This window comes from Erpetoichthys calabaricus, chromosome 2 (genome assembly GCF_900747795.2).
Source record: "Erpetoichthys calabaricus chromosome 2, fErpCal1.3, whole genome shotgun sequence".
NCBI lineage: Eukaryota > Metazoa > Chordata > Cladistia > Polypteriformes > Polypteridae > Erpetoichthys > Erpetoichthys calabaricus.
This window is the reverse complement of record NC_041395.2, coordinates 90,489,178-90,516,479: the sequence shown is the minus strand read 5'-3', so window position 1 is coordinate 90,516,479 and position 27,302 is coordinate 90,489,178. Positions and strand designations below refer to the sequence as shown.

At 41.2% G+C, this 27,302-nt stretch overlaps 1 protein-coding gene across 1 annotated transcript in view; it reads right to left on the bottom strand.

Annotated features, from left to right (window-relative positions):
- The window catches only part of rab25b (RAB25, member RAS oncogene family b), a 59,982-nt gene extending 36,298 nt beyond the window's left edge, over window positions 1-23,684 (bottom strand). Inside the window, 1 exon segment of the mRNA XM_028794094.2 lies at window positions 23,313-23,684. Coding sequence (XP_028649927.1) covers window positions 23,313-23,349 — 37 coding nt within the window. The 5' untranslated portion in view covers window positions 23,350-23,684.
- Window positions 23,685-27,302: the final 3,618 nt, after the last annotated feature.

Here is a 27,302-nt window from a genome sequence, read left to right as displayed (position 1 = left end):
AGACACAGTTACAAATTAATTTGACTGGCTCTGATAGAATATCTGCTAAAAGGAACTGCCATCAAGGCCTTCCTTATTGTCCAGAAGACAGCTTTAGTTCTTCTAATTACAAAATAATTAGCCTCAGTTGCAACACTCTCATTTCTAACGGGCATTTTCAAGACCTATGAACTAAATAACAAAAAATGACAGCTGCTGTGTTATCAGTCTTGACTGGCCAACCTTAGGTGACTCATAAGCTGCTAGACGTCATTAATCAAGTCAAGCACTTGGGGAAGGATGGGGTCAGAAAACAATTAAAAAGTCTTACAATACTAAATAACGTATTGTTGGTTTAGGTTAGCTGCAGGGCAGACTAAATATTCGCAACACCAACATTCCAGACTTCTTAAAGTCATTCAGCAGTGGCAGCTGGGAGGTTGTAATGAGAAGCTTTTCTGACTGAGTTGTTAGTGTGTAACCATTAATGCCACCTAGATGATGTACTTTTAAAATGAATGCTGTATTTATGGACAAAATTATGAAAATAAAACAACCATAGTTGGCCCTCTGGCACCTCTAAATAGTGTCACCAATCTTTATCAGACCCTTGAATTTTATGCAGGGCTGGGAGGAAGCCCTGCTAAACAAGTATAACTCGCCAACACAGGGCACAAGGCAGGAAACAAACCCCAGGCAGGGCACCAGCCCACCGCAGGGTGCGTGCACACACTAGGGACAATTTAGGATTGCCAATGCACCTAACTTGCATTACTGGTTTAAGCAGTAGGTTTTTTTATTGCGAAATATTGATGGAAGAAATGTTAAATCTTTTTATAAGAAACGCTCCATCACTCCTCTGCTAGTAAAATCACATTTTAACTGTATGTAAATAAAGACATTATAAAATACAGCAAACACACAGATAAATAATAAACACACTGATTTAAAATGATAAAGTTAACTTAAGCAATTTACATTAAATAACACTATAATGTTCAAACCCATGCTATACAAAGAAAATGCTACAAATAACATCCTTGTTACGTCATCTAATAGTTAGCCTTACACAGAAAAGGCTACCAAGTTTAAAGGGATGACCAGGAGACATCCATGAATATAGGAAAGTGGAAAGTCAAAACCAAAGAGTAGTCTTGCTGAACATCAATACCCAAATCTACGATCTAGAAGTCCTAGTAAGAGAAATGAAAGCCAAAGTCAGAACCAGGAAATCTTAATAACACAATTATCACATGCATGAAGATTGTTTTTTCTTTGATATCTGCAAACTCAGATAGTAACACCTCCAATATGGCAGTTCTTGTAGCAGTGCATTGATGATGTCAACCCCATAACTTCCAGGACTGCATACCATAGCATCCACTGTCATATGACAACAACAGCAATACAAGAATGCGTAGCCCAGGAAAAAACAAAATGGTAACGGAAATGCCACCGAATATTTCTAATAACTGAGAACAATTTCTATGATAAAAATAAATGCAAAAATTAGATTTGACACCTTTTAAAGCATCCTAACTGGGAACTAACCATTAATCTTCTTCTTTCGGCTGCTCCTGTTAGGGGTTGCCACAGCGGATCATCTTCTTCCATATCTTCCTGTCCTCTTCATCTTTTTCTGTTACACCCATCACCTGCATGTCCTCTCTCACCACATCCATGAACCTTTTCTTAGATCTTTTCCTCTTGCCTGGAAGCTCTATCCTTAACATCCTTCTCCCAATATACTCCGCATCTCTCCTCTGCACATGTACAAACCAACGCAATCTCGCCTCTCTGAATTTGTCTCACATAGAGGCTATGTGTTATGTCCACATAAACAGTGTGTAGATCCACTACATGACTACAGGAATGCGGACACAGCCGAATGAATACATACGAAGTGATCAACTTGGGGGGAGAGATTCACATGTCACATGTTTATTTAATAGAAAGTACAATGGCATAGCAAGCTGAGTTTTACTCTCTTGAAAAATTAACATTTGGCCATCCTCTTTGTGAAGTCCTGTTTTATATGTATGGTTGGAAAGGCAGTTTGTTTACGGTTTGAGGTGAATGTAAAGAGTCTGATTGCCACTAGAGATAGTAGAATACTTAATATCCTCTTTAACTGATAAATAAAAAATTAACTTTCGTGTTGAAAAAAACAGTTAAAAAAAATAACACAAAAGTGTAGAAGCTACAGAGATAGGGACATGTGCTGTCAGACCCCCTCTTGCCCACTAGTTGCCTCTATGTGCCATTTCCATTTTAATCTAATGGGTTGAAAAGTTTCACTTTGCATCCTGCTCTTCCTGTGTTTTACCTTGAAAGTTGTAAGTTTTGTATCTCCATACTTTCTTTAAAGAGAAGCTTGCTATCAGGCCAAACCCCCTCTACTACCTGCTTATGAGGAAAAATAATGACATCTGCTTTGAAGGTGATTTCTTTGCTAAATGTTAGAGCATTCCTATAAGTGTTAAATGGTTTAATGCAACAATATATTTAATAAAGAGCGGCGTTTGGGGGTGGCAATTGGGGCGACCACCCCAGGCCTCGTGCCTAAGAGGGGTTCCGCTTTTGAGGTCTGCATGTCCCGTTTGAGAGGATTTGTCAAGTTATGTTTTGATAAAGTCTGCGTGTTATTTTGCAAAAATTTAGCTGAATACTGTAATGAGAAAATCCGGTGTATGTTAACATTATTTTTATTAAATTTATGAGCAGGTTTATACAGTCCACACAAACCGGTAACAGCATTTGATGTAACCGGCCCCGCGTGGGGTTGGTCAGCCCTAGGCCCCGCACACCCCTAAGGCCACCTCTGTAATTAATAATGTGAGATCAACACATCCAATGGATACTCTTTTAATAAAAACAGAACCCATTCTTTTTATATACAGTTTTACGCATGAGGAAATTAGATCAAAACACTATTTGATACAGCAGTCTCTTGTGAGTCCCTACGACAGCCTGACCTTGGCTGTGCTCCTTTTTGTGCTCTTTTTCTGTGGCAATTCTTTGCTTATAAAGCTGGTAAGAAATGACTCAAAATCACAAGCCTGCTAAAACGAGAAGAATGACATCAGATTGACAAATTAGCAAAACGCATCTTGATTTTTCTTTTATGAGTAGCAAGGGAGAAAATCACGAGTTACCATTTATCAATGATGGCTTTTAAAGCTGGAGTCAGCCATGGGGCATCTGAACAAAACCGACGAAGGTTCAATGGCTAGATTGTTGTGTGTCTAACGTTCTTCATATTTTTCAGTGTGAAGTTTACTGTTATTTTGGGAGCACAAGTATTTAATATTTCTTTGTCTTTGTCTTAGGCAGAAAAAATACCTTTTGTATAGTTGTTTCCACCAATTTAGCAAATCATTTTCAGGTTTAGTGTTTAAAATAAAAAAATAAATAGATACACGACCAGTTTTCCATGACTAAATCTGTTAGTAGCAGATGGCTACAGACACCATAGTTCTAAAGACCATTGATGGTTTACAAGCCCTTCCATCATGCCAAGGTCACAGTGCTAGGAGGGGGCTACCCTTCTCAAGGGCTTACTTTTTAAAATAATGACAAGCAGCCATCATTGTTGCAAATTAGTTTAGTTGTTTTCCTGCTTTATTTGCTGTATGTCACTGTCGGATTTCTTATTAGGCCTTATGCTCAGTGAAAAAAACCATGCACAGTTTGCAATGCATGTAATGGCCTGTACAATACCCCTGTCACAACAATAGCGCAATATAAATGACAGTGTCATTCAGCAGTGCCTTGTGCTGGCTGGCTTCACGTTAACCTCTGGACTGCAGAATGAGTTCATGTGAGACAGTTGGTTCTCAGAGCTCATCCAACACGACTCCACAGGCATCCAGCAATATCTTCAGAGACACATACCTAATAACGGAGGCAGGCTAAGCCAGACACATGGCAGGAATGATTCACAGAAAGAATGGTGTGTCCAAAGTTGCTGCATTTTATCTAATCAATTCTTTGAATGAGCACTTGGGGAAAGTCTTATTTGATTCTGCCTGCATGCTTTGCTTAATGCTAGGACATAAGTCTTAGGAAACAGATTTTTGATTTCTGATTGTGGTGTGTGTCTCTTATTCTTTCAGACATTACGTGTGACTACAGCCTATCATTTAATGATGTTCAGAGCCAGGGCCTGGGGACGGGGAGGCAGGCAGTAGAGGATCTCCAAAGCACTTTGAAGTTAGCTTTCTCAGTAGTAATGAGAAGTCAATCAAAATGACACCTTTTGTTGGCTAACTAAACAGATCACAATATGCAAGCTTTCAACGCAGCTCAGGCCCCTTCTTCAGGCAAGAATTCCCTGCCTTTATATAGACACTAGGACAAATACAGCATTGAAAAACCTTTAAGTGAGACATCTTAGATATAAAAAAATAATAGACCTCTGCAGGCTAAGTAAGATTCATTTAGCAAGAGAGGAGAACAATGTATAGTCAAGATCTTTTGATAAGATAACTGTCCAACAAAGTCGTTTGACGTTTTTGATCAATTTTTCCATACAATGTGGATCTGTAGTCAGGTTGTCTGGGTCAGACAGAGAGATGTAAACAATCCTCATATCTGGACATTAAACTCTTAAGACTCTTGTCTCTGTTTAAACCAGAATTACATCTTGCCTGAAGAAGGGGTATGAGTTGCCTCGAAAGCTTGCATATTGTAATCATTTTAGTTAGCCAGTAAAAGGTGTCATTTTGCTTTGCTTTTCTCTACATTCATAATGGCTAACACAGTACAACACCCTAGTACTTTAAACCAGGTTGTAATGTATTAAATTTTAACTTCCTATTCTTTTCTCTCTTGCTGTGTTTTGAGGGTGCCCATAAGCGTGTGTGACTTTAAAATCCTTCTCGCTGTGTCCATGGCTGCTGAAATGATCTCCTACAGGAACATCCCTATCTGTTGCTAAATTAATCTTAGCCTGGAGATGTCTATTAATTTTATACATCTAAGATGTCTCACTTAAAGGTTTTCCAATGCTGTATCTGCCCTAGTTGCTTTATAAATACAGGGAACTCCAGTCTCTGTATTACATCTTGCCTGAAGGAGGGGCCTGAGTTCCCTCAACAGCTTACATATTGTAATCTTTTTAGTTAGCCAATAAAAAGTGTCATTTTGCTTGACTACTCATTACATCCATAATGGCTAACACCCTAGTTTCTCATTAGTCTAAAGCAAGCATGAGTGATCATAGCTATTGTCCTAGAGAGTGCTAAGCAGTGCATACATTTTAGTCATTAAAAACTAGACCTGCCATGTAACATAAATCAAAAACAAGACTAAGAACACAAAAAGTGAGATATCACAATCTTACGTTGGTGCATTCCTTGTTACTGTGTGTTAATATTAGAGTCTATCCTAAACAGAGTTCATAATTACGTTCCATATGGGCTTCTTCAAATTCACATTTTTATTCTGGAATTTTTATTTGCACCTTTCTCCCACTAACAATGAAAATGTCAAAAGAAACAACTTAAAGGGAATTGAAATACTGTAATGTATCAGCCAACACAGAATAGCAAAGAAAAACAGTTAAACACCCAGCAGTGTACAAAAATGTGTAATACTATAGGAAGAACAAGTAAGATATTTGGCAGGCGCAGCGTTAATGGATACGCTCATCTTTGGGAGTCTGCTCTAATAATAGACATTTTGAAAGCAATCCAGCCATTGATTTTCTAGACCCACTTTTTCCTGCTAAGATTCAAGGAGAGGCAGACGGTAATGGACACAAGCCAGGAGCCAATCCTGAACAGGACACCAGTTTATCACAGGGCACACACAATGAACTCATTCAGGTTTGAGAGCAAAATATTAATAATTAAGCACAGGAAAACAAAACTGTTTCTGTGAACTGTTAAATGCTTTTAAATGTAAAAATAAAAGATTAGACATTCCTGGACTTAGCAAATTATGACCAGAGGAAAGTGACATGGTTGGTTAAGAAAAGAAGCCAATTAAAATAAGAATTGACAAGTGACTGTCTATGTGTGTCAGCATATTTCTCTTTTCTACAATATGAGTTATATGTGGAAAAGGTCGTTCTTCACATGATATACAGTGATAAAAAAACATTTGCAGCCATTTGATTTTTTTTTCTATGGAATATTCCCAGTTTTTTCAGCAGTGAAGTGTCTGTGGGTGTAGTTATAGAGGGGAGAACCTCAAAAAAAACGGCTCTCGGGTTTCGCACTTCTTTTGCTGATTTGGTGTTCAAGATAATTAAAGCTAACTAAAAGTGTATTATAATTCAATTGGCCCCAATTAATGAGATAGCTGGATTCAACTGTTTGAATACTCTGGTTCACAATCAGTCAGATTTAGGCCAGGGTTGACCTTTGTGCATCTCATTACTAAAAGTTATTGGCACACAGTTTCTACAGATACATTTTTCCATAATAAAAAGAAATTCCTGAAAAATTGTTGATGTCTAATACTCTATAGAGGTTGTGAAAGTCATGTCCACCAAAGCACAGTCAGTAACGGTGTGTGAATCTGTTGCTTCATCAGAAGATGACAGAACACTAAAGAAATTTTCAGTTCTGTTCCATTTTAGTGGATTCTCAGACCACCCCTCATTAACCTGAGGATGACACAAAGATAAGTCATCCTCTTTCCAGACAGAAACTGGAAAAACTTGGTTGAAGAAAAATTAAATGTAGCGTTTAGAATAGATGAAACAAGGTTCACACCCAACATTTTTGAGGTGTTGTAGCAGCCCATTCTTAAAAGCCCACAGATTGTTGTAATAGTTCTGTAAGGGAATCGTGAGGTAAAATTCTTATAACAAGTACAAGAAATGTCTGATCACAGTTATTACTGCTAAAGATCTAAAGGCATAATTGTTTTTCACATGGAGGATTGTGTATTGTATACATTTCTTCAAATAAATTAAAGACATATTAAAATTGTTCACTCATTGTCCCCTTATCTAGCATTAGGTTTTGGTTGACAAGTTGATAACATTCATTGAGGGAGAAGGATGTAATGGAAGCCAAACTATGCACGAGGAGGCAACAGTAAACAAAAATGGCACATTAACAACTTAAGCACACTCTGTGGAAAGAATACAGGAAGAATATCAGTCACCAAATTAAACAGAATACAGACAAAACTCTGCTGTCCCTCTTGGCCTGACTATGTAGGTCTGAATTCTCTGACTGCTTGGTGAGGTGGCTCATCATACTTGCTCACCTATCCAGCACTCTCCAGTACTCTAATAACTTTCCTTATAATCCCCCCCCCCCCCCCCCACCTCCCCACACACTCTCACTACTTCTCTTGATCTTTCTGTTGCTAGCTAAATGCTTCACATCAACCATGCTTCAGAGGGCTTCAGGATACAATAAGGCTCTCTCACCTAGGTGAGTAATAAAAGAAAACTGCACACATTGTGGATGGGACTAAGATGCAATGGCACCTTTCTGTTTGGCTGGCTTTCTCCCAGCTGACCCTTCTGGGCACACCTGGACTGTTACAACCTTCAACTCTTTTCCGCCCACCTTCTGAGCCTTTACCCCAACTCACCCCAACTTACGACAAAGCATCTGCCAGGGTCACTCCCACCAAGCTCCATAATCATTTCTAGGGCCAGGTTTTGTTCTACCTTTTCTACAGGTACACCACATTAAAACTCCATGTAGGGGCTCCCAGTGTCCCATTATCACTAAGCATTTAGCAGCCCATAAAATGTTGGGGCTATCAAACAACTTCTCAGTTGCCTGTTCCCTCAGTGGAGTGGTACTGACCAGTACAGTATGTCATTATTTAAAGTTTTTTTTTTTTCTTGATGCAATTCTTTATATATTTTATTAGTCTGATTTAAATTTTGGAGTATAAATCTTAATATTATATTTTTGTTTTTCCTGCACTGCTATTTTCGCTCTTTCAGGTGTCACCATTTTGTTATCTCAGAATAATCTGTTGTCAGCATTGACTCCTGGTGGCTGCTTTGTGACTACGGAATGTCATAGCCTTTGATCTTATTCTTTCGGCTGCTCCCGTTAGGGGTCGCCACAGCGGACCATCTTTTTCTATATCTTCCTGTCCTCTGCATCTTGTTCTGTTACACCCATCACCTGCATGTCCTCTCTCACCACATCCATAAACATTCTCATAGGCCTTCCTCTTTTCCTCTTGCCCAGCAGCTCAATGCTTAACATCCTTTCCGAATATACCCAGCATCTCTCCTCTGCACATGTCCAAACCAACACAATATCACCTGTCTGGCTTTGCCCCCAAACGTCCAACCTGAGCCGACCCTCTAATGTACTCATTTCTAATCCTGTCCATTCTCATCACACCCAATGCATCTTTAACTCTTCCACCTTCAGCTCTGTCTCCTGTTTTTGGGTCAGTGCCACCATCTCCAATCCATATAACATAGTTGGTCTCACTAATGTCTTGTAGACCTTCCCTTTCACTCTTGCTGGTACCCGTCTGTAGCAAATCAAATCATGAATGTCATAGCCTTCGACAGAATCACCATAACAGTATAAAGGGCAGTGTCGGGTACTTCTTGTTGTCCAAGATTCTGAATACAAATTTTTTTTGGTGCCAGTTAAAATAAAAGCCTTTTATTTGCTTTTCCTTTGAATTTTTCTCAGACTTGCTTCTGTGTTTTCACTCTGAATTGTAACACATTTATTTCCACTTGGGACTGTGTTTTTCAAGCCGAAGGAGAGGACAATACCAGCCACCCTTGAATGGGCACACTGGCCCTCTCTGCCCCAGCAAGTAGCTACAGGCTGCCATCTTTTGGCCAGCATGATGTCTTCCACTTGCAGGGCTGTCCGCCCTCAAGTATTGAAGAGAACATTAAAAAACTGTGCAGGTCACATCTCATTCTCCTGTGTGCTGGTAGTACTTTAATGTATAGACACAGGTATGGTGTGCCACCACCAGTGACTCTGTTATGTGCAGGACATTCCCTTCTGCTTGTGTGGCTCCATCTGCGTCCCATCCTGGTAATATCCTTGTGACTGGAAGCCTCAAATCATTAAGACATCCGTTCACAAGTATATAATAATGCAGGAAATCCGCCTGTAGAAACACTGTGTATGTAGCACTACACACATGTGTGACAATTTCAGATTAAGCAATATTTTAATGTAATTTATAAAACAGAAGTAATCTGATATTTTTGTAGCCCTTTATATGAGTTAAGACTGCCTATTGCTGTTTGATACATGCTAATAATTACTAATGCTAATATTATAATAATTATTACTGCATTCTGATTGAAGTATTTATACATTCCTAATTACGTTTGCACACAGTATGAGAAAAAATTAGGGTGGCATTGTGGCACAGTGGTTAGTGTGTTAGTTAGGCTTCGTGCAGTCCTTGTGGATTCTGCATGTTCTCTTGTGTCTGTGTATACTGCCTTCTGGGTTCTCTAGTTTTCCCCCTATATTTCTAAGCACATTCATATACGTTAACTGGCAACTCCTTAAGTGTGTGTGTGCTTGAGTGTGCCCTGCAATAGACAGTAATGTATATCCATGGCTGTTTCATGGCTTGAGCTTAATGTTGATGGTGTAAGCTCTAGCCCAGTGGAACCATGAATTGAAAGAAATGGGTTTGAGAATGTTATGTAAAACTATTTAATATGTTCTTTATTAAAATAAAAAATAAAGTGTATTAGTAATACTGTTTAATTTAGTGAATGATCCCAAAATGTTGATGCCAGGACCTACCTTATGAAGTAGCATGTCTATCCATGCCAACAGAATATGATCACACTGTGAATTTCAGCAAGGCTGAGTTGACATGCGGCTACCCATTTGTAAGCACTTTTTCATTGTTTCTTTTTCTTTGGACAATCCCAATAAGCTACAGAATAGTTTGTCATTTTCAGTGTAATAATTCCAGTTGTTTCAAACAGGTAGATGGGAGCAAAGGGAGAAGATTCTCCTAATGGAATCAATCACAAATTTTACCTAAAACTGGAGACAAAGCATCTTAGCTTGTGCCTTCATTTATTTAAATGACAATTCACACACACTGTAGGTTTACATTTTCTGATTAGAGACTGCACACTGGCACTGTCGTCTTATCTGAGGATGGATGACGTAGGCCTGTTTGGTATTTAATGAGTTACGGTAAAGTCAATCCACAGGGTCATCCTCTCGAGAACAACACAAATGCATCAGCTTCATTATCGGGGATAAATGAGGTTTCTTTTTCTTCCGGCTCATGTTTAATTCTTTTTTAACCTACCCATTTATTGGTAGGAGTCTGATGAAAACTGATAAAGTCTCCTGAATGAAGTGATATCCAGTCACTTCAGTGGTGGTCAACAGCTTATTAGAGACAAAGCTGGGCTGAAATGCATTTGTGAGATACATTACAGTGGTAAAAAAAGGTTTCACTTGAAACAGCGTCTTTGTGCAGAGAAGTGTGGGAACCTCAAAGTTGTGTAATCACTTTTGAGAAGCAGTTAATCCTTAAAAACACAGATTTAATGGTATGTGTTTCCTGCCAGGATTTGGACTGTCTCTGTTTTGCTGTAGCATTCTTTCAATCCAGGGGCTGAAGCCTAACCTGTAACTATCAAGCCCAAGGCAGGGTCCTGGATGGGGCACAAGTGCCCCACTTGCTCCTTTATCTCCTGACTGATTCGTTGTTTTATTATATGTGAGTTGGCAAAGAAGGATGGGTTAAAATGTCCACTGCCTTTGGTTATCAATTAAAACATCTTGACAGCAAAATAATTCATAAATATTTCACTTTTTAAATTAATGGTGTATAATCCATTTTTTGAAATGAATAAAGCTGAATATTCATTGATCCCTCCAATTTTTGAATTTGCTTTGTCAGTTACAGGATTACAGAACGCTGACGCATACCCTAGTAGTAGCCGGCACATGACAAGAAACTTTTGTTGATGTAATGCCACAACATCACAGGGCAAAATGACAAACATACCCTCTGTACATGTTTAGAGTTAATCCGATAAGCATTTCTTGTGGGATGAAACCAGTGTACCCTGGAAAATCCATATTGACACAGAGATATCATGTAAACGTCATGCAGAGAGTGCACAGCCGATGAATCAAACCCGTGTCAGTGTGAGGCTGCGGGTCGAACTACTGTGCCACTGAGTATCCCCACTTTCTTTTAAGGAAACTAATAAACATAAAATCATGCCATCAGGATACATATCTGAAACAGAAAACAAAACTTTGCCCGCCTAGACAAAGATTGCCTGTCCAGGAATAGAATTAATCAGAAAACCTTCAAGTGGCACACTATACTTGTGTATCTGTTGCCCTCCACTGGCCATTTCTGGCTTCACACACACTATCAAAATGAACTGTTTATTGAAAAGCTCCACATAAAGTTTTGTCCTTTTATTTGATCTTCCGTTGTTGATTGAATCTGTTTCAGATAAGCGTAGTAAAGGACAGTTTTCTGCAAACTTCTGTCGCAGGTTGTTAAAAAAAAAAATCACCAGCAGAAGCACAATACAAATCCATAGATGAAAGTAACATAATCTGTAACATCACCTGAGTACTCCAGTCATCCTCTGACTGTCCACATGTCATCATTGTTATTCATACAATTTTGGTATAAAAGCCCTGGTGTCCACTGCATGGCAGAAGAGTATGTAATACTGCAGCCAGTGTTCTAATATTTTAATAATGCTTCCATGAAGACAGAACAGTTTGCACTTTGCACCACTGTTTGGCTTTGCATGCACTGTACCAGAAGACCACCTGCCCCCATAAACTGCTCATTTTAGACTGAGAATAGATGTTATTTAGTTAGAAATTAACTTGGTAGCTTTCTTGTTAAACAGACTGGTAGATGTTAATAAAAGGTGGCACTGTGTTTAGTACTGCTGTCTCACAGTTTAGGAGCCTGTTTCAATCCTGAGCTGTTGCTGTCTCCACAGAGTTTGCATGTTTGTCCTGTGTCTGGCAGGGTGTTTTGCCCAGCTAATCCAGTTTTGCCATTACATCCCAAAGACATGAAGGTTGAGTTAAAATGGCCCAGTGGGGGTTTGTGTGTAAATGTACTCTGGGATAGCCTGGCACCCCGTCCAGGGTTAGTTCCTGACCTGCTTCCTGAGCCACAATATTTTTCTTTAATGGCTTCATAAATGGATGGTTTGTTCATAGGTAGGAAGACTGCTGGGAGGCATATATAATTAGGTTTATGGCTGAAATTCACATATTCTGTCCTTTTCTTCACAAATACATCTCCTTCTTGTGCAGAGTTGAACTCCATAAGTGCCTTTCAAGGTTTAGTGACTTCTGCAGTTTGAGCCGATTTCATTCTGGTGCCTGTCCTGCCTGGGCAGGGTTACACTGTAAGTGCCTGCATCTAAGAGTGGAACCACATGGCTGTTTAGTAGTGTTTAGTTAAGCATAATAAATTTCTTTCTCATGTCTGTTAGGTATGTCCTTTGTTTGTATACATTATGTGCAATTTCAGTCCATGTAAATTTAAAATAAAATGCGCATGTTATATATACAAGTGTAGATAAGTACTTTGAAATAACTGGATAAGGTCACATTCCCATACTTTCATCAGTCCACACAGTACAAAACAACTTGCATATTCCAGTTCAGAGAGACTGCTAGGCCTTTTTATTTTGCAAAACTCGTAATTAAAGTAAATCACACCGAATGAGCTGCTCCTCATTTAGAAGTAGCAGGAATAAGGTAAATCCAAGTGTCTACGCTAAAATATACTGTAAAATGCTAAGGGTTGTCCATCTGTCACGCAAAAACTTACGAGCAACTGGTCCTTGACCCTCAATCTTGGTCTCAATCAAGAGCTTATGATGTGACACACACAATGCAACCCCAGAAATGGAGGTGTGGGCTTCATCACATGTGTAAGTGGACTCCAGGTCCTTTGTAATGGTAAGCAGATGCACAGATATGCACCATGCCTGACAGGAACACAACCCCTGAGCATGCACACAGTGCCGACAGTGAAGCAAATTGCATAGGCTGACTGATTTTTTTCGGTGCAAACACACAAATCCACTGCCTGAAAACTGAAAGTCATGCACTCCGATTGCAAAATAAAGTGGAACATTTCAAAGCAAGAAGTCAACCATACAACACAAGCACTAAAAACATAAGTCATTCACTCAAATGCAATTCCAGGTAAACGGACATCATTGTACATCAAATTACAAACTGAAAAATGGGGATTACCGGGTTTTAGTTCCCAAAATGACTAAATCCTCCCCAGATCTTAACAGTGACGTTTTGTGCAATATGCTAAGCCAATGACATCTGGTATTGTGAAACTGTAACTTTTATCCATCCATCCATCCCGCTATATCCCAACCACAGCGTCACGGGGGTCTGCTGGAGCCAATCCCAGCACAAGGCAGGAAACAAACCCCAGGCAGGGCGCCAACCCACTGCAGGTCGTGCACACACACACACACCCACACAGGGGACAATTTAGAATTGCCAATTCACCTAACCTGCACGTCTTTGGACTGTGGGAAGAAATTGGAGGAAACCAGAGCACCCGGAGGAAACCCACGCAGACACGGGGAGAACATGCAAACTCCATGCAGGGAGGACCTGGGAAGTGAACCCGGGTCTCCTAACTGCGAGGCAGCAGCACTACCCACTGCGCCACCGTTCCACCCCTGTAACTTCTAAGTATGTGCAATTCTAATAATTCTGCACTTAGTAAATTCCTAAACTTTGTTAATATACTTATATATATATATATATATATATATATATATATATATATATATATATATATATATATATATATATATATATACTTCATGTCATTTGTGTATTTGTACATTTTTAGCTAATCTAAGGCTATTATAATTCTTGTTATATGTGTTTTTTATCTGCTACTGTAAGACGGCAAGTTCCTTCAAGATAAATTTCTATCTATCTATCTATCTATCTATCTATCTATCTATCTATCTATCTATCTATCTATCTATCTATCTATCTATCTATCTATCTATCTATCTATCTATCCAACCAATTCATGTGAGGCACTTTTTCAAGGGCTTTAAGTCTCAGTGTTTTAATAAAATAATAAAAATGAAGAACCCTATGTAATTTCTTGTGATAGAATTAATAAAGCAGTACTTATTTTGGGCTGAAATGCAATGACAATGAACTAATGAGAGCAACAGAAAAACAAAACGGTATAACCAAAAAAGTAACATTGGAGTTTGAAGAGCCTTGCAACCCTGAATTGGATATTTATATATATTTTTTATTTCAGATATTTGAGAAGTTTATTTTGTCTTGCACTTTCAACAAACAGCCCTATGATGAAAGTACATAATATAATGTATAAAATATAGTTCAATATTTTTAAAATTTTTTCTTGTTTATCATGTCACAGATGAGTGCCAGTGTGCTACATGTTGGTCAGATACACAGCTGCTTGACATCCCTGGTGCACAGAAGCTAAGTTCTAAGACTTTATGCCATTCCTGCAGAAGAGGCCGACAGCACTGCTAGGTACTGGCAGGTAGAGGGTCCCATTTCTGGACATTGCACTAAAGGTGTTTTGTGGAGTTAAGGTGATAACAGAAGACAGAGAGAATGCAATGTTATGGGGTTTTTTTTCCATCATCTTACAGAGGAAATTCAAGTAGGCCATTTATGGTGTGTGTTTAGAAGTGGAGTCCTGCCCTCTATGCTTGTTCTCTTAAGTGACTCAGTGTGCTGCGTGAGACTGACATTTTATAAGTGTTTTGAGCACATGCTGTCATTTGACAAGAGTCCTCAGATATATTTGATAAGTTATTGGAGTGACATTTCAAATATAAGCTCATTTTTCTTTGGAAATGTAATTTTCCTTCATGCTTCCCATTACATTGTTTAACACAGTTTAATACTTAATGAGCTTAAATTGATATGCTTTCAGTCTAACTTCCGTTGTTTTTATATTCTTACACTTTGTTTTCCCTCCATTCATCCCTTCATCTATTTCTAAACCCTTCATTGCAACACAGTGTTTAGGTGAAAGGAAGTCAATTCCAGCACTATGGAAGTGAAAGAAAGAGAAACAAAGCCTAGATTTAGAATGAGTCCACAAATCCACACTCATTCAATTTAGAGTGTCCAATGTAACAGATACATCCTTTGGATATGAAAGGAAAAACATGCAGTACTTGGAGTTTCGAGTTTGGTATTTTTCCGTTCAGCCTTTTTAGCTCTAGACTGTCCTCAAGAAACTGTGACACTCACACACACACAGACACACACCCATCATCGAGATATCGATATTTCTGGTATCAGGAGACCCTAAAACATCGAGATCCATTGAAAAACAGAGATCACATTTTTTGACGAATCCAACATTTTGGCTCCTCACCCAAAGACAGTAGGTTATGGTGTGGGAGGGCGCAAAGCAAAAAATTGTCTGAGATGTATGGTGTCAAGGAGAGGAATAAAGAAGGTCAGAGGATAGTGGATTTTGCCAAAAGGATTGACATGGCTGTGGTGAATACGTATTTTAAGAAGCGGGAGGAACATAGGGTGACGAACAAGAGTGGTGGAAGATGCACACAGGTAGATTACATCCTATGCAGAAGAGTCGATTTGAAAGGAATTGAAGACTGCAAAGTGCCGGCAGGGGAAGTGTAGTTAAGCAGCATAGGATGGTGGTCTGTGGGGTGACATTGGAGATCAAGAAGAGGAAGAGAGTGAGGGCAGAGCCAAGGATCAAATGGTGGAAGTTGAAAAAGGAAGATTGCAAGGTTGAGTTTAGGGAGGAGGTGAGACAGGCACTGGGTGGCTGTGAAGAATTACCAGACAGTTGGGAAGTGTACTGGTGCAGATATTTAAGAATAAGGGGGATGTGCAGAGCTGTAGTAACTACAGGGGGATACAATTGATGAGCCACAGCATTAAGTTATGGGAAAGATTAGTGGAAGCTAGGTTAAGAAGTGAGGTGATGATTAGTGAGCAGCAGTATGGTTTCATGCCAAGAAAGAGCACCACAGATGCAATGTTTGCTCTGAGGGTGTTGATGGAGAAGTATAGAGAAGGCCAGAAGGAATTGATTTGCGTCTTTGTAGAACTGGAGAAAGCATATGACAGCGTGCCTCGAGAGGAGTTGTGGTATTGTATGAGGAAGTCGGGAGTGGCAGAGTAGTATGTAAGAGTTGTACAGGATATGTACGTGGGAAGTGTGACCGTGGTGAGCCCTGCGGTAGGAGTGACGGATGCATTCAAGGTGGAGGTGGGATTACATCAGGATCAGCTCTGAGCCCTTTCTTATTTGCAGTGGTGATGGACAGGTTGACAGACGAGATTAGACAGGAGTCCCCTTGAACTATGATGTTTACTGATGACATTGTAATCTGTAGCAATAGTAGGAGCAGGTTGAGGAGACCCTGGAGAGGTGGAAATATGCTCTAGAGAGGAGAGGAATGAAAGTCAGTAGGAACAAGACAGAATACATGTGTGTAAATGAGAGGGAGGTCAGTGGAATGGTGAGGATGCAAGGAGTAGAGTTGACGAAGGTGGATGAGTTTAAATACTTGGGATCAACAGTACAGAGTGATGGGAATTGTGGAAGAGAGGTGAAAATGAGAGTGCAGGCAGGGTGAAGTGGGTGGAGAAGAGTGTCAGGGGTGATTTGTGACAGACGGATATCAGTAAGAGTGAAAGGGAAGGTCTACAGGACGGTAGTGAGACCAGCTATGTTATATGGGTTGGAGATGGTGGAACTGACCAGAAAGCAGGAGACAGAGCTGGAGGTAGCAGAGTTAAAGATGCTAAGATTTGCATTGGGTGTGACAAGGATGGATAAGATTAGAAATGAGTACATTAGTGGGTCAGCTCAAGTTGGACGGTTGGGGGACAAAGTCAGAGAGGCAAGATTGTGTTTGGTCTTGACATGTGCAGAGGAGAGATGCTGAGTATATTGGGAGAAGGATGCTAAGGATAGAGCTGCCAGGGAAGAGGAAAAGAGGAAGGCCAAGAAAAGGTTTATGGATATGGTGAGAGAAGACACCCAGGTGATGGGTGTAACAGAAAATGATGCACAGGACAGAAAGATATGGAAGAAGATGATCTGCTGTGGCGACCCCTGATGGGAGCAGCCGAAAGAAGAAGAAGAAGAAGAAGATGACACTGAGCATAGTCCCATGAGTCTGTGTGTTCCTTATACCAGGAGACCGTGTGTCCAGTTTCTGTACTTCCTGTACTTTTTCCTGTCCTGCATAGGTAGGAACTGGGCGGGAAAGATGCCAGTCTGTGGTAGGGTACACCCATTCAGTCATACTGGAGAAATGACCTCATTGAGAAATTCAGACTTTACACCAGGGGAATCCAGCCAGCAATCAAACTGCAGTTCAAGTCCCACAGTCATCTTCAACAAAGTACATAGCCATTCATAGCAGAAGATTGTCTCTTTACATATTGAATCAGAGACCTAGTTAAGCAAGCATTCTATATCCAAGAGTGAAAGATGCCCTTATTTAGTGTGGCAGGAATTAAATCCTGCAGGGACTAGAAATCAGACTATGGTTAATGTACCACAAGGGAGCACAACCAGCTTCTGTGCAAATGTAATATGCTTCTCTGTCACAATTTGAGATTAAAGAGAAAAGCAAAGCAGATACAGTAGTTTTTTTCTAGGCAGGGAGAGAAGCAGGATGGCTCAGTGATAAGTGTTGCTGCCACGTGGCTTGTGCTTCTCTGGAACTGCATGTTCTTCTTGTGTCTGTGAGGGTTTTTCTATTGATATCTATCCATGTTATTCATCATGGTGTAAATGGCTGTATGAGTGTGTCCCCCAGTCTTTTGGTGCAGTGTCCAAGTTGCTTCTTACCTTATGTCTGATGCTATTGGCATATGAACTGTAGATATGAAAATGGGTGGACTTCTTATTATTTGATTTCATTCATAATATACAAACCTTTAAACCAGCAAATTACAGGTGGACATTCTCAAACCCACTTAATTCAAAATTTGGACTCTGGTGGCTAATATTCATGCAGTGCTGAGTATAAGTTTAGAAACCACCCTATACAGGGTACTACTTCATCTTAGCCCACCTTACTAACACACTGGGGCAAATTGAATGTCACCAGTTAGGCTAACCTGCATATCTCTAGGGATGGGGGGGGGGGGGAATCGGGGGGGGGGGGGGGGGGGGGGGGAGGGCACTGGACACACCAGAGGAAAATTCCATACAGAATGTTAACACCACAGACACAGGAGGGGGATTTGAACCGTGGACACATGAGGTAGCAGTGCTAATGACTGTGACCATCTGCTGTCCCTCTACTAAAATGTACCTACACATGCAGCTTTACAGACAGACCATTGCTTTACTCCCAATTTAACCAGAATATCTGGCCTTCTCCTATAAGCCTGTAATTGTTTTAAGTGGATTTGACAATGGAATAATGGGAACGTGTTAAAATAAGGAAATTGAAAGCCTAATTAAGCAAATGTGTTTTAATCATACATGTGAAAGAGCCTCTTGCTTAATGATGGGGCTTCAATTAATTTCTGCCAATATTTTTAACTGGGGATTAGCTGCCATAAAATGGCAAGGCCATGTGCTCTACAAACATGCTGGTTGTGGATAAAGTTCAATACAAATGCAGTGCAGCAAGTGTTGACATAAGGAAATGAAAGGCCTCATTAAACAAAAGGTTTAGTTTCAGGCGGGGACAAGCATCTGATTAAATAGAAAATCCTGCACACCCTCCAGGGTTTGCTTTAAGTTTCTTTGAAGGCTGCAGTAACTTTGAGGTTGAATTTGTGCCATTCCTACTAGGGTTTATTTGAAAGACTGGTGGGTAAAGCTTGGCTTTCAAACTCCTCATGGGTTTCAAGTCAAGTCAGGCAGCACTCTTCTTGTTAACAGAAACTTTACTTTCTGTCTTTTGCTTTCATTCTGTGGGCATGTAAGTGCATAAGAATAAAATAGCCATTGACTTGGAGAGGGATGTTGGCATTTCTCCTAAATGATGCCTCCCTCTGCTAGTTGGCAGATACCCCAACACCCAGAGCAGGAAATGTAAGAATTGTGTGAGCTGAGGAACAGCTTTCAGTGGAGAAGTCAGAAATACAGCATGTAGCATGATGGTCCAAGGCAGCTGAGTGTCTTGGGCTGGAATCTTTACCTTCATCAGCTGGATTCCAGTGATGTCAACTAGTACTCTGTTTTATACTTTATTAATGTTATAGTGATCAAACTTTCTGCCTTAAGCCGATGAATGTCCATGGAGAATAGCCTCCTTATTTAAAGATGTACTTCTCGCTTCTCACTACTCTATAAAAATGGGGTGTATGTAAGTAGGCAAGTGTAAATTAGAAGGCAGGACTGTGTACTGTACACAGCACTAGAATATGTCCACCACATATAGAGAATTACATATATTAACACTGTTACAAACAAACTTTCCACAGTGCTGTTTATGATGAATGCTTCAACACAACACTTTACTTTACATTTTTCCCATACATAGCATAACATAATATTCTCTGACCCATTTACTCCAGTTCAGGCTTAATCAGGACAGGAGCTAGGCCTGATGAAGGTACCAGTTCATCACAGGGGCCACTTACTCACACCCCTAATACTGTGCCAGTTACGACTCCTCAGTTAATGTAATTTGCACATATTTGGGGAAGTATAAAGAAACCCACACAGACACAGGGAGAACATTCAGACATTCAGGCTCTGCATATTTTTAGAGTAGGCGAGAAGGCCTGTCTGAGATAGTTGGTGGGTGAGCTTCAGTCTGCAGTCCAGTTTTTAGAGTCTCTCAGTCACTGTACTACTGTATTTCACTTAATGGAAGATTACATTTGAAAATACAATAAACTATATTTATAAAACAGACACTGAAACTATTTAATACATTGAAAGTCTCTTCAGACTGCTGATTGTAACATTCCTTTGGACAATTCATTCAAACTTTTCTTATCATAGGAAACAAAATTTGCATTCACTCTCTAATTCAATTAATTAATACTTATCTTGGTGCATTTACTTAGCACTTTTATGAACTCATTTCATTAATTAATTGGTCACGGGACCATGCAACAGGCTGTCTTTGGGTATATATGCAATAAATTCAGAAAAGTATTCAGACCCCTTCTATGCACTTCATTGTGTTGAAGATTCCATTTTAAGTGGACCAATGTTGTCGTTTTTGCCTGTCAGTCTAGACTTAATAACCCAAAGTGAAAACATGTTTTCAGCAAAGTTTGCAAATTTATTAAAAATCAAAATCTCTGATTCATAGAAATATTCAGACCCTTAATTCAGTACTTACTAGAAGCCTCATTGGCAGCAATTATAGATTGGACTCTTCCTGAGTAAGCCTCTATAAGCATTGCACTCCTGAATTTCAGCAGTTTATCCCAGACTTCCTGGCAGATTGTCTCATGCTCCATTAGATTTATGGAAGCATGTATGAACTGTTATCTTCAAGCCTCTCCTCAGATGTTCTGTTGGGTTTAAGTCTTGGTTTTGTCTGAGCCACTCAAGGCCTGATGCCATTCCAGCATTGTCTTGGATGTGTAAGGCTGCAATTTTTAGGTAGGTAATGAGCAGTGGCAGGCCTTTGCTAGACATACAGCTTGGAGTTCTGCCCAAAGGGTTCACTTTTTGTCTCATCAGGCCAGAGTCTAGCCATACCAACATAAACTCCTTATTGGTGGAGTGCTGCTGAGATTGTCACCCTTCTGACAGGTTCTCCCATCTCAGCAGACCTTTAGGTTCTTGGTCACATCCCTGGCCAAGGCCTTTCTTTTCCTATTGCTCAACTCTAGGAAAAGTCCTAGTGGTTCTAAATGTCTTTCATTCCATAATTAAAGAGGCCACTGTGCTCCTGGGAACACTCATATATCTTAGAAATGGTATTATACCCTTGCCCTGATCTATGCCTCAGCACAGTTTGATTGTGGTGTCCATAGGGAGTTTCTTGGACTTCATGGCTTGTTTTTTGTCTTGATATGCAATGAGAATTGTGAGAACTTATTTACAAAGGTGTGTGCCTTTCTAAACTATGTCCTGTTAATTCCATTGGCCACTGGTGGACTCCAATCAAGTTGTAGAGACACCTGACCACTGTCTGTAGTGCCACAGCAAATGGTCCAAATACTTGTCTGACTGAGAGATTTCAATTTTTGATTTTTAATAAGCTTTCTGAAAATGTGTTTTCACTTTGTCATTATTATTCATTGAGTAAAGATTGATGGGGAAAAATGGCAAATGTATCCATTTAAAATTAAATCTACAAGGTTTGTATTACCTCAATATGTGCCTTCTTACACTCATTTCTATGGATGGAGCCATGGCCAGAAGGAGAGGTCATTGAGTTGTGCCCGACCTTCTCAGAGTGCTTTGACCCTTAACCACTACACTCTCCAGTTGGCAGGTCAGCGGTGGTGGCCAAGTCACTTCCCATCTCCTCCAGGCTTCTAGCTAGTGTTCTACATCTTACGCCAGAGCCAACAGGAGGTACCTTTCTGTCTTTTCTCCCAGCCTTCAGACAGCTATTTTCCACTTGTGGAGTCTCACTACAGCTTTTGTCAGCAGATTCCACACTTATTGGGCTGGGAATCCTCACTTACACTCCACTTCCACTATAGACAGCCATATTGTCCAATCTTTGTCTAGACAATCATGGAAAAGCTGTTGGTAATTGTTCTTTTTTATTTTTAATCTGTGCCACTTCATCACAGCCTTCCTCCAATAGAACTCTTAATTCCATCAAGATGATTTTCTTTGCCTCAGGAGGCCACATGATGACATTTAGTCTCAGAGTTGTACACAGTACCACCTCTGGAAACTTGAGTTTTCTCCTCAGGTCAACCTTCATTTCCCATCCCTGGGTTGACCGCAGCAGATTTTGCTTGGCTTTACTTTGAATGTTTGACTTATAACCCTCTTTTCTAAAATAATTACTGCACATTTCACATTTGTAATAAATTTAGGTCATTTTACAGAGATGTGTTTTCACTTTGACATTAAACGTCTTTTTCTGTTCACTAGAGTCAAAAAAGCCAAATGAAATCCACTGTGATTCAATGTTATAAAGCAATAAAATGTGAAAATTTCCAAGGGGGTGGCTACTTTTTATAGGCATTATATATGCCAGTTTCAGTTGCAATGGTCAACCCTAGATGAGGTGCCAGTCTATGTCCACATGCACCCCAGAACAATTTAAAGAGGCCCTAAACCAAAGACACAAGTCACTGAGATGAAAGTGGAGTGCACAAGAAGTAGTAAGACGTGCACAATCTGCCTCAGTAGGAACACTGGAGTGGGTCGGCACTTTAAATTTCTTTGACTCGTGATATCTAGCCTAAAACTGACACATCACTCTTATAGTGAACAGGGCTCACTGATGCCTTCACTTCCTCACACAGTTTAGGAAGCTCAGATTGCCCCATCTGTGCTCACGATGCCTGCATTCGAGCGCAGCATCAGTAGATGCATTATACCTCATTATAGCGCCTGCTCAGCTAAAGACCCCAAAGCACTACAGAGGGTGGTAAATTTGACTCAGAATATCACTGGCATATACACTGTTTCACTCCAGGACACAAAGAACACATACTGCCTTAGAAACACAAACATTGTTAGTAAAGATGTTACCTGAACTAAGACCACTCTAGGTTATATTGCCTGAGTTACGGACAGTTCTTGCCCACAGGTCATAAAGGTGCTCAACTTACACTTGTGCTGACAACTATCTGATTGTTTCTTGTCTTTATTCTTTCAGGTTGCATTTACTGCATACTGTTGTATTTATTGTCTGCTGTTGGTATTGTACTACTGTCACTAGCACATGGGAGACAAACGAGTAAGAATTTGAAATAATGGTGTACACATGATAATAACCATGAGCTAGAAAAAAAATTAACCTGCTTGTTTATTTATACAGGACTTGGACTGTTCAGACTTGCCAATTAAACTAAGACAGATAACTGGAAAATAAAGAGAAAATGCAAACAAACAGGGAGAATATGCAACCTCCACACAGATAGTGACCAGGCCCAGATTTGAACCCAGCCCCCTTTAGTTATAAGGCATCAGAATTAGCAGCTGTGCCACTCTAAGAAGGATTTTTTTGTAGTGTTACCATTACAGCATTCATAACATAGTATAACTTTTTTGAAAATGATTCTGAGAGGAGGGCAAGTAGAAAGATACCAAAAGACAGTGGGTAGATAAGCAGTATACCCTAATATGGCTTTTATAAGAGCGGGCCTGAACTGGGACTCTGGTTATTAGTGGAGCACTGATACTGGTAAGGCCTTTGTTTAGAAACTCTCCATCCCAACTTGACCTAAACACCCACTTACCTTTAAATACAAAGTTGTAGTCTTCCTCAGTTCCCATACTTGGCAGAGTCTGTCACTGTGCCAGCCGTGTCCCACTCTCTCTGGCTGTAGCCGAGTGCCTTGTTTTCAACCTGCTACTTCAGCACTGCTGAGCACTGGGAAGTGAAGCTGCCAGCTTACTGAAGGATTAATTCCAGAAATGGAGTAAACTCAAGATGCTGCGTGAATGGAAATGTGTGTTGTCCAGTACCTCCTTGGCAGCACTCTTCCTTGCTAAATAATCCGCTGATTTTGTGTAAATGCCAACTAAGAGTCGCCTGTTACAGAGCGACCTGTTTCACTGGCAGCTGGTGGGTGTTTGTCTGGCTGCTTCGAGTGGGCTGGTCTTGAGCAGGTTAGGCAGGTACAGCAGCAAGCTTGTTGCCAAAGAGATGGCCCCACCCCCCACCCCCCCACCCCCTTTCCAGCAGGGAGTGCCAACGTCAAGCCACCCTGCACTCCCTCTTTTCTTTGGCAGGTTAATGATTAACAAAATGCATTCTTCTTTGCATGAATTGCTTCTTAAGGGGGTCATTTACAGAAACAAAGAGGTCTGTCCTTAAGAAATGCTGAAGATTAGGGAGGGTGACCTGGTCAGAAGCAGGGATTTATACAGCTTAGCTAGTTATGTGCATTGATATACTGAGAACTGTCATTGGAGCAGCCACAGCATTCTTAACCTCACTGCAACTGGGCTGGCGTGCCTCCACTGGGGAATTTCACATTTCCTTAGTATTCTGAGGATTCTGGCCTTCTTTCATATTCCAAAAATACACTGGCAGGTTCTCCAGCATACGTGTGTGTGTGCGCCATACAATGAACTGGCACAGTTCAATGAAAATCAGGCTGCGGTGGCCTGAGAAGGAAGTCAGAGTCAGCCTGTTTCTGTATATATAGTACATAATGCAAAATTGCCTGACTGACTCACTCACTCACTTGCTCATCAACATAAACACTGTTTCCTGGTTAGTTAAAAAACTGAAATTTGGCAGTAGGGTAAATCTAAGGCAGTGACATCTACTAACAAAGGACATTTCGATATACAGTATCAATATGTATGAGTAAACCACCCCCCCGTGAAGAGAAGAACTAAATACTCCTAAATGCTTTAGCCAACCCCTAGATTTTGTATTTGTTGATATTTGCCTGCAATAATGCTGTAGCGAGAGTAATTCTTAGGTAGCGTGTCCTTTTATCACCTCAGTGGCAATCCCATGTAGAAGTGAGATGTGCAGTTTCATTTCAAATGAACGCCACAAGCAGAAGAAGCGTGCTACTGAGCAAACTATAGCCGTAATTATGTAGAGAAATGGGGCTGGCCGCAAGTGAAAAAGGGCAGCGGTCCCAAACAGGAAAAAGAGACAAGTTGGTGCTTGAAAATGAGATGTGAAGTGGATGAAGGAAAGTTAGGTAAAGCTCAAAAAAGACACGGTTAGTAAGTGGCATCCTTGGGTATACGCAGTACTGTCTATAGCAGGAATGTTTTGCTATATATATGTTTTGCATGTTCAAGAGTAATGAGCTCCAGTGAACTAATAATATTAGCCACTGGGAAAGAAAAACAACACCACATATTGTATACAGAAAAGTACTCGGTTACTTACATAATACTTTTGATACATCTGTTTAACCCTCAGCACTATAACCAAGGCCCATTGCTTTATGAAATTTCCCAGTGTCACAAACTCAAGGATCCCTGTCCTTCCACGGTTTCAGCAGGTTCACATGATAAACCCGCTCCCTCGGCCGACGATTGGGTTGACTCACCAAATAGTCGACGAGTCCCTTCCTCTCCTTAACTTCGTAGGGACCTTGCCAATGGGCAAGTAACTTAGAGTGCGAGGTAGGTACTAGGACCATGACCCAATCTCCCGGGCAGAACTCCTGGAGAGATGTGCCGCGGTCGTAATAACGGACCTGTGCTGCTTGAGCCTCTTCCATGTGCCTTTTAAGGAGGGGCCGAATCTTACCAAATCTATCACGTAATTGCGCAATGTATTCCAATATATTTGTAGAGGGAAGAGCCTCTTCTTCCCATCCTTCTTTTAAGATATCTAATATGCCCCCGGGTTGTCGCCCATACAGTAATTCAAAAGGGAAGAACCCCATGGAGGCTTGAGGGACTTCCTGATAGGCAAAAAGGACAAGGGGGAGGAGCTGATACCCAGTTCCTTCCATCCTTGTTGACCACCTTACGCAGCATTTGTTTGAGAGTTTGGTTGAACCTCTCTACCAAACAGTCGGTTTGAGAATGATATACCGTGGTCTTTAAAAGCCTTATTTTCAGTAACTTGGCAGTCTCCCTGAATGTCTCAGAGGTAAAAGGCGTCCCCTGGTCTGTCAAGACTTCCTTGGGGTGCCCACACGCGAAAAGACCCCCTAGTAATTCCCGTGCGATGGCTTTGTAGGTGGCTGAGGGCAACGGAACAGCTTCGGGGTATTTGGTAGCGTAATCCACGAGGACTAAAATGTACTTGTGTCCTCGGGCTGAGGGCTCTAGGGGTCCAACTAAATCGACCCCAATTCTGTGGAAGGGAATATCAATTAGGGGAATAGGAACGAGAGGAGCATGGTCCCTCCTAGGAATTTGTCGCAATTGACACTCCGGGCCGGAAGTGCAAAAGCGACGAACCTCCTCATTGATTCCCGGCCAGTAGAAGCGGAGCTTGATCCGCTCCAGGGTTTTCTCGGTGCCCAAATGGCCACCTAGGAGGTGGGCGTGTGCTAACTCATATCCCGCAGACCTTCCGGCGGCAGGTCTTAGCAGTAGCCGTCTCTCCTGCCCGTCATGCTCAGCTACGCAATAAAGAAGGTCATTTTCCAACACAATGTTAGGACCCTGTGGCATCGACTGTTAGTGTGCTGGCCATTGACTAGGACCACTGCATTTTTGGCATACTTCAGGGAATCGTCACTCCACTGCTCCCTTTTAAATGAAGCCAGTGTCTCTCTAAATTGAAACCACAAAAGGGAGAGAGGGTCGGCATTGACCTCAAGGGGCGTGGTTGCCTCCCATTCCGCCGTGGCGCTGGTGGATGACGTGTCGGCACACGACGGTCCGGGAGTCGCCACGTCACTCAGGGTGGCCAATTCGTCTCTCTCTGCCAGCTGATTACACGGCGTGGAGGCAGCTTGAGACGGCTCATCCCCGTCCATAACTAGGCCCAAGTTAACCCCAGGAGTGGTATGTGTCTCACCGCTTTTAATATTAGACCAGTCCCGCCCTAGTATCGCCGGGTGTGGGGGATTCGGAAGGCCGGCCACGGTTAGTGTTTGTACCGATCCCCCGTAACTGATGACACAAGCGGCGGAGCTGTACCAACGGATTTCTCCGTGCACACAGGTTATACTGGTCTTAATCTTCAACCACTGTTGTGGCAGCACAAACCGGCGGGCAACAATGGTAATGTTGCTAACGGAATCAAATAAGGCTGTAGTCTTGTGTCCATTGACGATCACCACGCCAGTATATGGGACCGCCAACCTTTCCTTGCCCTCCACCCGCATTCCTCCTTGCGTCCAAGCAGCTTGCACGCCTGCGGCTCAGGGGACGCCGATACCAGATCCGGGTTGTACCAGGGGGGTTGGTGAATTAGGTCTTGGGACGTACTCCGGCTGAGTTCGACAAAGGGACGGTTCTGCTCCCTCAGATTGTGAGGCCGCCCTTTGTGTCTCCAGAAGCTCTATGAGCTCTGCCAAGTTCTTAAACTGCTTACCCCAGACCGACTGGGTGAAGCCACGGGGAAGCGCTTTCAGGAGCAGATAGATAGATAATTTATTAATCCCAAGGGGAAATTCACATACTCCAGCAGCAGCATACTGATACAAAAAACAATATTAAATTAAATAATAATAAAAATGCAGGTAAAAAAAGACATTGAATAATGTTAACATTTACCCCCCAACGGGGTGGAATTGAAGAGTCGTATAGTTTGGGGGAGGAACGATCTCCTCAGTCTGTCAGTGGAGCAG